A 14,037-nucleotide genomic window follows, 5' to 3' on the forward strand; every position below is an offset into this window, starting at 1 on the left:
GTGTGTGCCTTCCCACACTTCCCCAATGCACTGAAAAATAACATCATTTTCCAGCATGGCGGAGGAGTTATGAGGCATGCTGAATCCCCTCCAAATTGGTGATTTTTATTGAACTGGCCTTCAGAGCATCCTGCAGTTTCTCCATTACACTGAAAAATGATGTCATTTTCCAGTGTGCCAGGGGAATGCAGGAGTGCATGTGCACTTTACATGTGCATGGGAGGTAAGTCACCCACTGCACCTCTACTTTGGGCCCCTAGAGCCCCTGACAACCCTGATATGTATAAACATTTTTAAAATTTCTAAGGTCTCTGAATGGTACTGATATAAACTCATTATGATATAAACTCCTTATATCAATACTCAATCCACAGACACTGCTGAGTGTGCAGTGCAAACTGAAGTATTATTGCAGAAGCCTTTTAAGTAAAAAATAAATATCCCAGAGCAGCTAGCCATTTCTTTGTACACCCACAATACTTTCCAAGGAAAATGCAGATGATGACTTAAATTCCTGTTACGTTGTTTATTCTGGTGTTTATAGTACAGTGCTTGAACTTAACACCTGACCCTAACAATGTTCTGCTTTGACACTGATGACGCTTGTTCACTTAGTCCGCTTTTCATTTTTCAACTTTTATTCCTTCTTATAAGTTTTAAAAGAAAACACTTAAAACACATATCACAGCCTATCTGCAACATGTTAAGTCAAAAAAAGTACCACTTTGTTTAGTCAGAACCAATTCTGGCACCAACATTTCTCTGGTAATCATACACCCCTGGAATTAATACTGCTATACGATTTCTTTCAAATTATTATTGCACCTTATTAAGATATACAACAGAAAGGTATACTTTCTTTCCCTCCCTGCCCCAACAAATGGCTCTAACTCTGAATCAGACATACGAATGTTATCACTAACTGAGCAACAAAAACGAATCGAAGGACGGTGTAATCAAAGATATGCCAGACGCTAAAACAACACTCTCTCACACACAAACATACACACAGAAATAAGAAATTTTCAAGCCATCACTCTCAAGAACGCAAGTCCAACATTACTGAATGTGTAAATGCTCAAAGTGTCACAAGGCTTATTCAACATAACCACAACCTCTGCCAGCTCATGGCAGGAACCCAGCAATGTTTATCTGATAGCAGTAGATAGAACATAAAGAATTGGAAGCAAGATATCTCATGTGTTCATATCCCATTAATGCTTGTTCCTGGCACCTTTATCACAAAGCAGAATTCAATAACATAACAACCCACTACAATGGCTTCCACACTTTGAACAATTTTTAGATCACTACAGTGAAACATTAGCATTTCCTTTCAACAAGCAGAATTGTTTGCATAGCTATTTCTGCTGCTGCTCTTTGCGGTAAATAAAGCTTTTGAATGCTTAATTTAGTGTGGATGATTGCAGCTTCTCTTTTGCCAGTGTTAGCAATGCATCTGTAAAATATCATAGTCTTCTGAGGACTACTGAAAAAAGAACTTTTGCACTGGTTATTTGGAACTACAGAAACTTCTAACAGTGCTGAAATATAACATAAGAAAATGTGTATTCAATTAAAACGTTTACCAGATTACTTATATTTACCTGAATGGTATGACATTCTAATGTAAAATGCTGTATTTGTCATGAGAATATTTGAAATGTTCTCAGTGTAACTCTCTTAGAATACCAACTCTTGGAATACTGAGATAACTTGAGACGAGATTGTACAAGGCTCTTGCGGAAATAGGAACGGCTTAGATAGATTGTACTATTCCTTAAGGATGCCATTTCTGGCCACTTGAAGAAAAGTATTGATCGTTCCTGTCCCTGGATGAGTGTTCTCTTACTACTTTTCTAGGCTATTAGTTCATAGCATGACAAATGCACAATTGTTGCTCATTTGTTGCACAGATCCTGCATCAAAGGACCTTCTACTTCAGGAATATAACATTTTTTCCAGTACCTCAAATTATATTGCTACTTGGAAAATAAAATTATTTCTTCCAGCTAGCCGATGATTACACTTTGGAATGCTGCCTGAAATGTGGCTGTACAAGTCAGATGAACACCCAAGTACTGTATTTATTTATTTAGAAAATTTATGTGCTGCTTCTCCAGAGACCTGCTATGCAGTTTGCCCAGTGACTGTGAGACAATGGATAATAGCACATTGTGGGACTTGAGGGGACAAAGGGTGGGACAGAAACACTAGAAACAAAAAAAAGTCACTGTACTACTATTCAGGTCAGACCAACTGAAACTGACTAGTCTTGGAACACTGTATGTAGAAGCCTCTTGTCACTCTGCCTCTCAACAGCAATTTTTCAGAAATTATCATGAGACTATAGCTGCACTTGTCCGAAAATTGAAATTGCCAAGAAGCTTCTAGACTTTGCATTAAGAGTGGTGAGCTTCAACTTACAGTCCCTGTTTTGGCACACTACGCATTCCCTGTCTGGGATGCTCAAATGCACATTAGCTAATCCATGTTAACTTTTTAAAAAAGAAAACATTAAGTTAGCCACTCTGCCCCCCCACCCTTGTTTTACATGACTGTTATGAATCAGAACTTGGAGAATTGTCATGCAAAGAATATTATTGGGGAACATTTTGAAATGATCTTCTGGATAAGCCTTTAGAAAACTTCACATTGATTTTCAGTGCTCCATCTTACAGAGTAATCTACTCAGTGTAAGCAGAAATACCAGACTTCCCCAAGCATAAGCTGGTCTCTTGAAAACGGAGGCTTTGAGCTCAGGAAGCACACTTCGGTCATTAGAATCACAGAATCATAAAATCAAAGGATTGGAAGGGATCTCTAGGGTCATCTAGTCTAACCCCCTGCACAATGCAGGACATTCACAGTTACCTCCCCCCACATACCCAGTGACCCTTACTGGATGCCCAGATGGCAAAACACTGTCAGGATCCTTAGCCAAACTGGCCTGGGGAAAATTGCTCCCTGACCCCAAGGTGCCGCAAAAACTAAGCACTGATGTAAACCTTCCTGCCCTCCCTCTCATGATCTGCCTAGGTTCACACTGCTGTCAGATGGCCATCCAGCCTCTGCTTAAAAACCTCCAAAGAAAGAGAGCCCACCACCTCCCGAGGAAGCCTGTTCCACTGAGGGACCGCTGTCAGGAAGTTCTTCCTAATGTTTAGCCGAAAACTCTTTTAATTTCAACCCATTGGTTCTGTAATGGTATAGCAATGGTATTGTCCACAATCCTTTTGTAATTAGATATTTTCCACAAAAGCATTGATATGTAGCAGCTTTATGTTATATCCAATCCACTATTTACAATCAGAACACCTACCTCACCCCCATGCTTAGAAGCTGAAAAAAGAAATGTAATGTTTCAGTCTATGTTTGTTTTAATATTACGTCTATCTACTGGTGCTGCACTCACTGTAGAAGCAGGCTTTAATGTGGACTAGGACAGGGTTAAAGCCAACTTTTTTCTTGAACAGATGATATTTCAGATGGCCACACTATTCCAGATGCATCAATTTCCTTGAAAATCGAATCCATATATGTGCATATGCTGTGCTGGCAGGAGGACTGCCTGAAATGGCCCCAGCCCAAGAGCTAATATTCTTTTGGCCAGAATAATGCAATTATTATTTTCCTAGCTATCAGTCTAAGCATACAGAGCCATCTGTTATGCAAAGCAAACATACACATCTCAATTACAGAAAATGCAGTTGCCTTGACAGAATTTGGATTACACCACTAACCAGGGCTGTAAAATTTGTTTTAAGCTAGTGTATAATGGATGCCTTTCAAGAGTTCCCTAATTAGCATTTACCTGTTAAACTAATTTTTAAACTAATCCTCCTTTTATATTGGTTTATTAAACTTTGTTGGACACGATGCATAAAATATACTACTATGAGCATAAGACAATAATATACATTAGTGTTCCAGTTTTGTTTTGTTTTTTTTTAAAAAACCTGCATTAGATAAGAAACCACTTGGCAAAAAATGACACATCTGATACTGGTTCCGAACAAGGTTGTTAACTGGAATTCTTTTAATTCTTCTTTGCCAAATTTCTCCAAAACCTAGCTGTAATAATTCCATAAGCACACCGGGTCTGAGGTATTGCAGGTTTTATTTGAACAAAAGCAGGGTCTTCTACTGCCTCTGCTTAGTCGAGAACAAAGAACCAACATTAGAAGGGAAAGTGAAACCAAACTACAGCACAGGCTTTTCAGCACTAAGGGATCAGGGGAAAATAACTAAACAGTGCAGTAAGGGAAAACAATTCAATAAGGGGACATCACCAAATTCACAACTTGCCACGATATAACATTAGCAATCCGTTTCTATTCCTCTTTTAGGAATCTGAGTCAGTTTTGAATCAATTCCTCTTTCAAGAAGAGGAAAATTCTAATTAGATCTCGAAGAAGTAATGTATTTATTTATATATATACTGCAGGTATGGTTGAAAAATTAAGAACAAGGTGAGCCATTAAACAAGCAATTAAACACAATCCAGGACTTGTCTGAATATATCCTTGCAGCAGACTGTTTTAACCATTGTATCATATTACAATAGCACAACAGGCAGACATCCAAAGGTGAGGAAATCTACACTATCACATGGTAAAAATCAAAAACAAATAAACTTAAAGACACATTAATGAGAAATCAGAGATACTTCATCTTTTCAAAGAGGAAAAGATAATAAGAGGAACCAATTGCTGTATCTAAAAAAGAAAATTTTGGAAAAAAAATTTCACCCCCATCCCTGGTAACAGTTCTGAAAGAGATGAAATCAAGACCTATTCCAAAATTAGAGATTGGAGCAAGATACAACCCCTTTGTCGGCCTTTTATTTTATTTTCTAAAAATTTCCACATAAACAACATATCCACATAACGTATATACCATTTGTAACTACCTGCATTTCCTCTAAGGAGTCATTGGCTATTATTCCACTTCCTTCAAATGGATCTGTATCTCTTTCCACCACCACTCCCTCTTCTACATGAAACATTTAAGCTTTCCTGTTCATTACTTCAGAATAACATATTCATTTTTGTTTATGCATAGCAGGGTTGCCGACCTCCAGTGGGGTCTGGAGATCTCCTGGAATAACAACTGATCTCCAGACTTCAGCAATCAGTCCCCCTGGAGAAAACGGCTGCTTTGGAGGGTGGACCCTGTGGCATGATACCCCACTGAGGTTACTCCCTTCCTCAAACAATGCTTTCTCCACATTCACCCTCAAATCTCCAGGAATTTCCTAACCTAGAGTTGGCAACCCTAATATAAATCACGTTTCTGAAAAGTTTCACACCTGAGAGGTATCACCAAACCACCATAGCAGCATGAGCGACTAACTCAGTACTATAATAAACAAGAAGACAAAAGCATTATTACACCTATTGAGATTCTTCAGGGTGGACACAGTAAAGTATCCTACTACACAGAAAGTCTCCAGGTATCCCCTGATCTGTATAAAGACAGTTCAGCATGATGTGGCTAATCAAAGTTACTAAAATTGGAACGATTAGTGATAAAACAACAATTAATTTGCCGCTTTCTCTACAATCTTGTATTAAAAGATGTCACCAATGAAATTAAATTATTCAATTACTTTATAGAAAAATATCCTAGACACATTACTGAACATTTATGAAAAATAGCAAAATGTGTCCTTGTCCAAACCCTCCCTGCAAGTCATTTTAATGGTCTCTTTCAGCATTTCTTGACTCCGAATGACTCCCTGTCATTGTGTCAGCTCCCAGGATAATGCAGGGTACTCCATAAACATTCAGTAATAGGACACAAGGGAAGTACTATTAGTATGTCCCTTTCCTACCAGGTACTGAGGTTTAAAGTTCAAAACAACTGAGAAAAGAAACTTCATTTGTTCTCAATAAATTAATAATGATCCTTTGTGGAAGAAAAAGATTTCAAGCTCTAGTGTCGCCCTCCCCCCCATTAGACCATTCAGTACAGAATCACACTATTCAATTATTTTCTAGGATGAATAAGACATAGCCATTAAATCAGACATTCAATAACATGCAAAATGCTGCAAAACAGATTATTGCTTTAAAAATGATGAGCAAGACTGAGCTCTCACCACTGAATTTTCTACTTACTTGGGAAAGGCCTAGATAAATGGAGACTGTTTCCGAAATGTACAAAAACTTTCCCTCTTGGTTTAGTGCAAATACAAATCCATCCAGGGACTGCAAAGTAAGAAAAAGTGAAAAGTTTGTTATATATACTTCACTACCAGATAGCATATACGCAACAGATCTCTTCACTATCAACATATATTACCGTTCTTAACAAAATTTATTTCTCTTCAAGACAAGAATGAAAAGAATTTCCTTGTGGGAGAATGGAGAACAGAACCACTGTGGATTGTAGTAACTTTGCTAATTAACAAAGGATTGCCCCTCCTCTCCTTTCATAAATGCACCTACGCACTTTTTTTGTGAGTAAAACAAAAGCAATCAACAGTTTACTGTCAAACGTGTTCACTTGGAGACCACAGAAATCTTGTGAATCTAATCTCTTCAATATCAGTTTGTATGGTTTAAATCATATTCTGTCAGGTGCAAAGCTTACAAATATAGAATATATTAAAGAACATGTGATATTGTTAATGTTATACACAAAAATGAATGCCATCTGAAACACACCCCCAGTTAATTTTTGGGGGGGGGGGAATGACCTTATTTCTAACTGAAACACAGCAAATTGCACATATACTTTTGCCAACCAGGGTAAATATTCACCACTTATGTATGTTATTTATAGCCTTCTTTTCACACTGAGACTCAAGGCAGATTACACATGAATAAACTTTGTTTCATTTTCAGCTTCATTTATCTTCAAATCCTTACTAAGATTTTAGGAGCTCTAGAACCTGGACAGTGCTGTACCTGCATGCAGTAGTATCTCTGGAAGCAACTAAGGAGCCCATGAAACTACATATCCCACAAAACTGGGCACCCATATCTGTGAGATGATGGGGAAAACGAGAGAGTAGTTGTGGCAGTGGGGATGAATGCATGATGCTGGTAAACCCATACTGTGAGCATAACAACACTGATTTTTCACTGCTCTGGGTGTGGCACTAATCTGTCTAGAAGAGTGGTATATATGCAGTTATTATTATTATGAGATTGGAGCAATGAACAGAAGATCTTTCTACAAACCTAAGAACACCCCCAGGATTGCAGAAATAACTGAAATCTGCTAAATATAAATATAGATACTGATGGTTTTTTTTAAAACCAAATAATAGAAGCAGCACCTGTTTTTATTTATGTTATTTATAGTTCAACTTTCTCACTGAGACTCAAGGCAGATTACACAGTGAAGGTCAACCTAATTATTCAATAAACTAGGCTATTCAATAAACAATAAAATAAGGTATGGACTGCAGAATTTGATAACAAGCAGATATACAATACAGAGTGGAAATGATGGTGGGGGTTAAAAGCAATTTAACATGATGTATTAAACAAAGCAAAAATTATCCAGTAGTAGCATACTTGAGGCAAAAGATGGTACACAGTAGTATGGTCTACAGTCCCTATCCTTTTACCAAAGCATCTTTCTGAACTATCTGAACTTTTTGTTTTAATAAACAAATGCACGCAGTGGCCATTGCTAGGTAACGTTGTGTTGCCAGTTGAAGCCTTGGTTTCTGTCAGTAAAGGGGGGAGGGCAGGGTCTTTTCCAGGTGTATTTTGGGCTTTGAGGGAGGACTTACCAGGGCTTGACCTGACAGCAACTACTGGGTAACTTGATACCATGTGAGTTCCATGATTCACTCAGGCCCAGCTGCTCACTACTGCTAAACAGCAGCCACCTCATAAAAGCCAATGTAATGTAGTGTGTTTCAGACTAGAATCGGAGAGACCCAGTTTCAAATTCCTCCTCTGCCACAGTATCTTGATGGGTGACCCTGGGCCAGTCATACATTCTCAGAAAAATCTACTTCATAGTATTGTCAGAAGAGAATGATGTAAGCTGTTTTGGGCCCTCAGTGTGGAGAAAAGTGGAGCATAAATGTAGACAAATAACAAATCTAGCTGAAGATGGGGGGAGAAAAAAGGTTGGTTGGTTGATGGGGCAGGAAATAGGGAAAGAAGCAGAAAAAGCATGGATGGGTTATGGGGATTTCAGGGAAGGAAAAAAATAATGGGGGAAGGGGAAATGAAATGCCCCCAAGGGTCCTTGCTGATACCCCTCGTTTTTAACATACTTAGGACCAGAAGCTGTTCTTGGAGAGTGCTTCATTTGCTTTGATGTGAAAGCAGAATTAGTCTTTTTAAACAACAACACAAAACCCAGTGTTCCTTCAAAGAATGAACCACTTATTGGAAAACGAACAATAAAGTTGCCACATTAAAGAAAAGATCTTCAATTTATATTTATGAATTAATAAAAATGTAAATCTGCATAGACTTTATCCAAACAAAAATATTTATACTATGCAAGAGCTTTATCTTGAAAATTATCATAATGTCCTTTCTGATGATTAGCACAAGCACCTTGAACGTTGACATCAATTACTGGTGAGCAATTTCAAGAGATGAAGTTTAAATTTGACCCAAACAAGAACACAGTCAAAACATTTTTAGATTTAGTGAATAAGTCAGCAAAGCCTGCTTATGTGTACGCTTGATTATGTCGAGTACAGGATTTTCCCATTCTTATGGCATTCCTTTGAAACTTTGGCTGAAAATAAAAGCTGGTCTTGGTACATTTAACTGTTAAACTGAAATTTTCCAAAGTCATGTTTTCTCTATAATGTTTATATACTTTCCCAGGTGAACATTCTCTGTGTTAAATACTTTGGCTTTGGATGTAATAAAAAGGTAGGTTGAGTTTGTTTAATGTTTGTCTTTTAGTTCCATCAAGAGAACATTTTGCATAATATGCTTGGAATAATCTTTTCCACAGTCCTTTCTCCTGGTCACTATTCTTGCCCATCTTCAATCTTTTCCCCATTATTCAGTCTTCCACCTTTTACTTATTGTTTCTGCTTCTCAGTTTCACCTTGAGGCCTGTCCCCTGTCCATTTTTGGACAAATTGGAACACAAAGAGCGTGGGTGGATATGGGTGTATGGAGGCAATTACATAAGTGATGCATTTATTAAGGATTATAAGAGGTTGCATCTCTAGGAACAGGAAAGAGAATAGGGATGCTTGAATACCTGCCCATTTGGCTGATTGTCAGTGGTGAACAGGGAGCCAATTTTTGACATACTGTTCAATGGCTGTTCAGCAAGTTGCTTTACTAACAGTGCGGTACAGTGCAAACAGCTTTTTGCGAATGCATGCTATAACAAACCTCGATCGAGTTCTTTCTATTCCTACCCCCACCAGCTACACTGCTGTTCCGCTAACTAAACATCTAATTCATTCACAAACCCATATAAACTGGTAACAGATTCTATATTTTAAAAAATCCTACTGTTGAGTCTATGCAGTCTTTAGTGAGATTAATGGCTGCTAAAATTGGCAGAGTTTTTGCGCATGCCAATTTTGAAAAAAAAAAACCAAACTCATGTTCACCAGATGTTTCATTCATTCAGTGCCGAACTTAAAAGACTCAGTGACTAGCCCACATCGTTCATCGCTGTTTTTATTTATTTGTTAGTTTGTTTGTTTAGCCAATGTGAAATTCATGGCCTCCATAGGAGGGTGTGCACTATTTGATCCTGGGTGGAAAAAGATAAAGCTGAAAAGAAAGAAAGAGGTGTCTGTCTCTTTGCTTTACTCCTATCTCTCTCCTCACTCACATGTGAAACTCTATTCAATTTACTGGTGGAAAAACAGATGGTTAACCTGTAACTGTTGCTTGTACAATTCCTTCAACACTTGGGTTCTGTGAATGTACAGAAGATCCCAATGCTTACAGCATCCTTCAGCTCTGGCTGGCAAGTATATCTCCCTCCCCTGAAAGGAAATGGAAAGCAGTGACGCAGTCACAATGGGGCAAGTGATTCTTTGAACAGCTTCTTCATGATATCACTCTCCATTCTCTCTATGAGGTTTTGCTCTCTAATAATTAATTGACTGAATGCTTACCCGAAGAAAGCAATAGAGCTTACCATTGCCTCAGAGCCACCACTGTAACTGATATGCCATACTGATTGCTGTTTTGCCAGTCTGAATGGTCTCAAATAGAGATGGGCACGAACAGAAAAAAACCAAACATGATGTTCGTTGTTTGTTGCCATCCACAAACAGGAACTCACGAACAACCACAAACATGACCCTGTTCACGAACATGTTCGTGGTTGGTTGTTCATAGGGGCCAGCAGGCTACCATCCAGCCATCATCCAAGTTTAATTAAGATCCCTACTGCACCACTCCCAGAAACCTGACCTGAGCAGGCACCAGGAAAGGTACCAATAATAAATAATAGCTTAGCCCCAGAGCCTGGCAGCAGCCCTGGAACCTGAAGGGGTAGATCCATATCCCACCACACACAAAGAAAATTCAAGCTCCAATGCACTCTCCCTGTCTCTCTATCAAAATGCCAACAGCAGCTGTCTCTCTCCCTCTCCACTGTCTGCAAAGATTAGCCAGAGCTGGGAGCCCCCCTGTCATGCCTCAGGTGGGGTGAGCCACCTTACACTGCCACTACTCTGGGATTTAGGGTCCCTTGGGAAGGCCCAAAGTACCCTCCCAACCCTTCTGACATCCGTAGCTTGGCCAATAAACAGGCATGAGGACCCAGCAGAGTAACAACAAACAAAATAGTTTATTTACAAGGAGGTCAGTTAATATCAAACAAACAAGCAAGGTGCATGAGCAGCAATAGACGGGTGAAAGTAAAATAAACAAAAGGCCCTAGCGTCTGAACTCACTGTCCCTCTGTCTGCCAGGCCTGTTTTCTCACCCTACCTGGATGAGGGCCTCTCTCCCTAGCAGAAACCTCCTCTGCCCCGCTCCCTTGGAGAAAGAACCCAGGCTTTTCCCCTACCAGACATATATAGTACTAGCCCCCTGTATTCTGATTGGCCAAAAAAGGCGCCAAAACGGCCCAGGGGCCCCTGAGAATTGTAGGCAGGCCTACTCCCACTGCTAACAGGCTTCTGAGGCCTTGCTAGGCCTTCCTGGCACAGCTAGATCATGACACCCCTCCACCAGACCAAATCATGGGGTCCAGCCATCCGGATCCCCATTGATACGGTCTGCAACCAGGGATCTGGGCTATGCTCTGCCAGCTCTGGGATAAGATGACAAGCAATAACTTCCCAAGAATGATAGGGCTTTAAGGAGTTAGCACGATAAACATGGGGAGGAAGGTCTGTGTCCGGTGACTGGACTACATATTTCACCTCCCCCATACGGTCCTCCCAGGAAGTATCCATCTTATTGCTCTTTATAGGCTTCAGCACCATAACTAAGTCACCAGCTTGGTAAACCTGCTCCCTGGCCTTTTTATCACATCAGGTTTTCTGTCTACATTGGGTTTCTTGCAGCTGATTATGGGCTAGTGTTAAAGCTTCCTCTAGGTAGTTCTGAAGCTTATCCACAAAGTCCAAAACATTAGTCTCTGGGGAAGGTAGGGAACCCTCCCAGTGGTGTTTCACCAATTCCAAAGGTCCATGGACTTCCCTTCCATAGACCAGTTCAAACAGGGAGAATCCCAAGCTGGGGTGTGGAACTGCCCAGTAGGCAAAAAGGAGCTGAGGCCAAGCCAAGTCCCAGTTGTTGGAATGGGCGGTTACAAACTTCTTAATCATCTCCCGGCGGGGCCCATTGAACCTTTCCACCAACCCATTTGATTGGTGATGATAGGGGAGAGTCACTAAGTGCTGAACCCCGTCATGGCTGTGCCACAGCTTCTCCGTCACCCCTGAAAGAAAATTGGTCCCAGCATCTGTAAGAACCTCTAGGGGGTCAGTTAATATCAAACAAACAATCAAGGTGCTCCTCTGGCCTGCTCCCTAGGAGAAAGAACCCAGGCTTTTTCCCTACCAGACATATATAGCACTAGCCCCCTGTGTTCTGATTGGCCAAAAAAGGCACCAAAACGGTCCAGGGATTCCTGGGAATTGTAGGCAGGCCTACTCCCACTGCTAACAGGCTTCTGAGGCCTTGTTAGGTCTTCCTGGCACAACTAGATCATGACATCCCCCTTCCCCTGTGGTCTTTCCTCTATTGTAACAAATTTGGAGCTCCACACTTGGAAGAAAGACCTGCCTATCAAGCTAAATTGGGCTTAGATTGGGGTTTCCAGGGCAACACCAGGAGTTCAGACAATTCCTGCCTATGTTGCCAAGGGAATTGATTGCAGGTGCCAGACTGTCTGGCTTGATGAACAGCAACGAATGAGGCTTGCAAAGACCACCTGTTTGTTTAGGACGGGACCTCATGAACAGCTTGTTCTCGAACAGCAGATTGGGCTGTTCGTGGGTTTTTTTTGTTCGTATTGCTGTTCGTGCCCATCTCTAGTCTCAAACCATTTAACATTTTATAAGTTAACATCCGAGTTTTATTAAAAAATCACTAAAGCTGATAGGAAGCATGTGATCCTGGCAGCTAGCCTCAGTTAGTATCCAGTAGTCTGGCTATAATATTCTGCACCAGCTAAATTTTCAGAACACCCATCAGAGTCAGCCTCATGTACATTACACAGAAACTGGTCAAATACAGAAGAGGAGGGAGGAGGAGGGGAGGAGAGAGAAGAGGCAATTAGGGCGTGAGAGGGAGGGTGCAACCAAAACATTCCTTTGCTAGTAAATGTAAACATCTCCTTTTGGTGTTGGGGTCAGTTGGAATTTGCCCTGTTAGTTTGTAGCAGCAAAACCAATTCCAATGCAGTATAAGCCTTCGATAACCACAGCTCTCCCCGTCAGATGCATCTGACAAAGAGAACTGTGGTCCCCGAAAGCCCACGCCAGGTGTCACTGGGCTCCCCCAGACCAGCCTCTGTAAAGGAAATCTGTTACCTGTATAATGTGATAACCATTCATAGTCCCTATTCAGTCCCAGCTTTACAGAGTCAAATTTGCATATGAATTCCAATTCAGCAGCCTCCCGTTGGATTTTGTTTTTGAAAGGTTTCTGTTGAACTACAGCGACCTTTAAGTCTTGGATGGAATGTCCTGGTAGATTGAAGTGTTCACCCACTGGTTTCTGGACGTTTCCATTTCTAATGTCAGATTTGTGTCCATTTATTCTTTTGCGTAGAGGTTGGCTGGTTTGTCCAATGTACAGAGCAGAAGGACATTGTTGGCACATGAGGGCATATATCAGATTGGAGGATGAGCAGCTGTAAGAGCCAGAGACAGTGTAGTTGATGCCATTGGGTCCTGTAATTGTATTCCCTGGGTAGATATAGGGGCAGAGCTGGCATCTGGGTCTGTTGCAGGGCCTGGTACCTGTGCTGGTGACTTTGCTGGCCGGGTCTGGGGGAGCCCAGTGACACCTGGTGTGGGCTTTCGGGGACCACAGTTCTCTTTGTCAGATGCATCTGACGGGGAGAGCTGTGGTTATCGAAGGCTTATACTGCATTGTAATTGGTTTTGCTGCTACAAACTAACAGGGCAAACTCCAACTGACCCCAACACCAAAAGGAGATGTTTACATTTACTAGCAAAGGAATGTTTTGGTTGCACCCTCCCTCTCACGCCCTAATTGCCTCTTCTCTCTCCTCCCCTCCTCCTCCCTCCTCTTCTGTATTTGACCAGTTTCTGTGCCATGCATCTGACGAAGAGAACTTGATTCTCGAAAGCTTATGCTACAATAAAATTGGTTAGTCTTAAAGGTGCTACTGGACTCTTTTTGATTTTTCTACCACAGACTAACACGGCTAACTCCTCTGCATCTATGTACATTGCAGTAATCAAGCTTGAATAGGCTTGTAGCTATAGGAGGTACATGCCCCCTTAGCAATATGGTGTGCCCCTTGCCTGAATTTCTAGCTTTCTTTCTTTTTTAAAAAGTAAGTTTGTAACCATTTTTGTTGTGGAGATTTAAGGGATAGTTTTTGTCTGGATAGCCTAGGAAGAGAAGCTACTATAGGGCTTGA

The 14,037-nt window shown here is 40.7% G+C and overlaps 1 protein-coding gene across 1 annotated transcript in view; it reads right to left on the reverse strand.

Moving 5' to 3' along the window:
* Positions 1–14,037, reverse strand: part of NPAS3 (neuronal PAS domain protein 3) — a 1,036,342-nt gene that overhangs the window by 319,472 nt on the left and 702,833 nt on the right. Inside the window, exon 5 of the mRNA XM_054969956.1 lies at positions 6,123–6,212. Within this exon, the coding sequence (XP_054825931.1) occupies positions 6,123–6,212 (90 nt within the window). The remainder of the gene's footprint in view (positions 1–6,122; positions 6,213–14,037) is intronic.

This window comes from Eublepharis macularius, chromosome 2, assembly GCF_028583425.1.
Source record: "Eublepharis macularius isolate TG4126 chromosome 2, MPM_Emac_v1.0, whole genome shotgun sequence".
NCBI classification, from domain to species: Eukaryota; Metazoa; Chordata; class Lepidosauria; order Squamata; family Eublepharidae; genus Eublepharis; species Eublepharis macularius.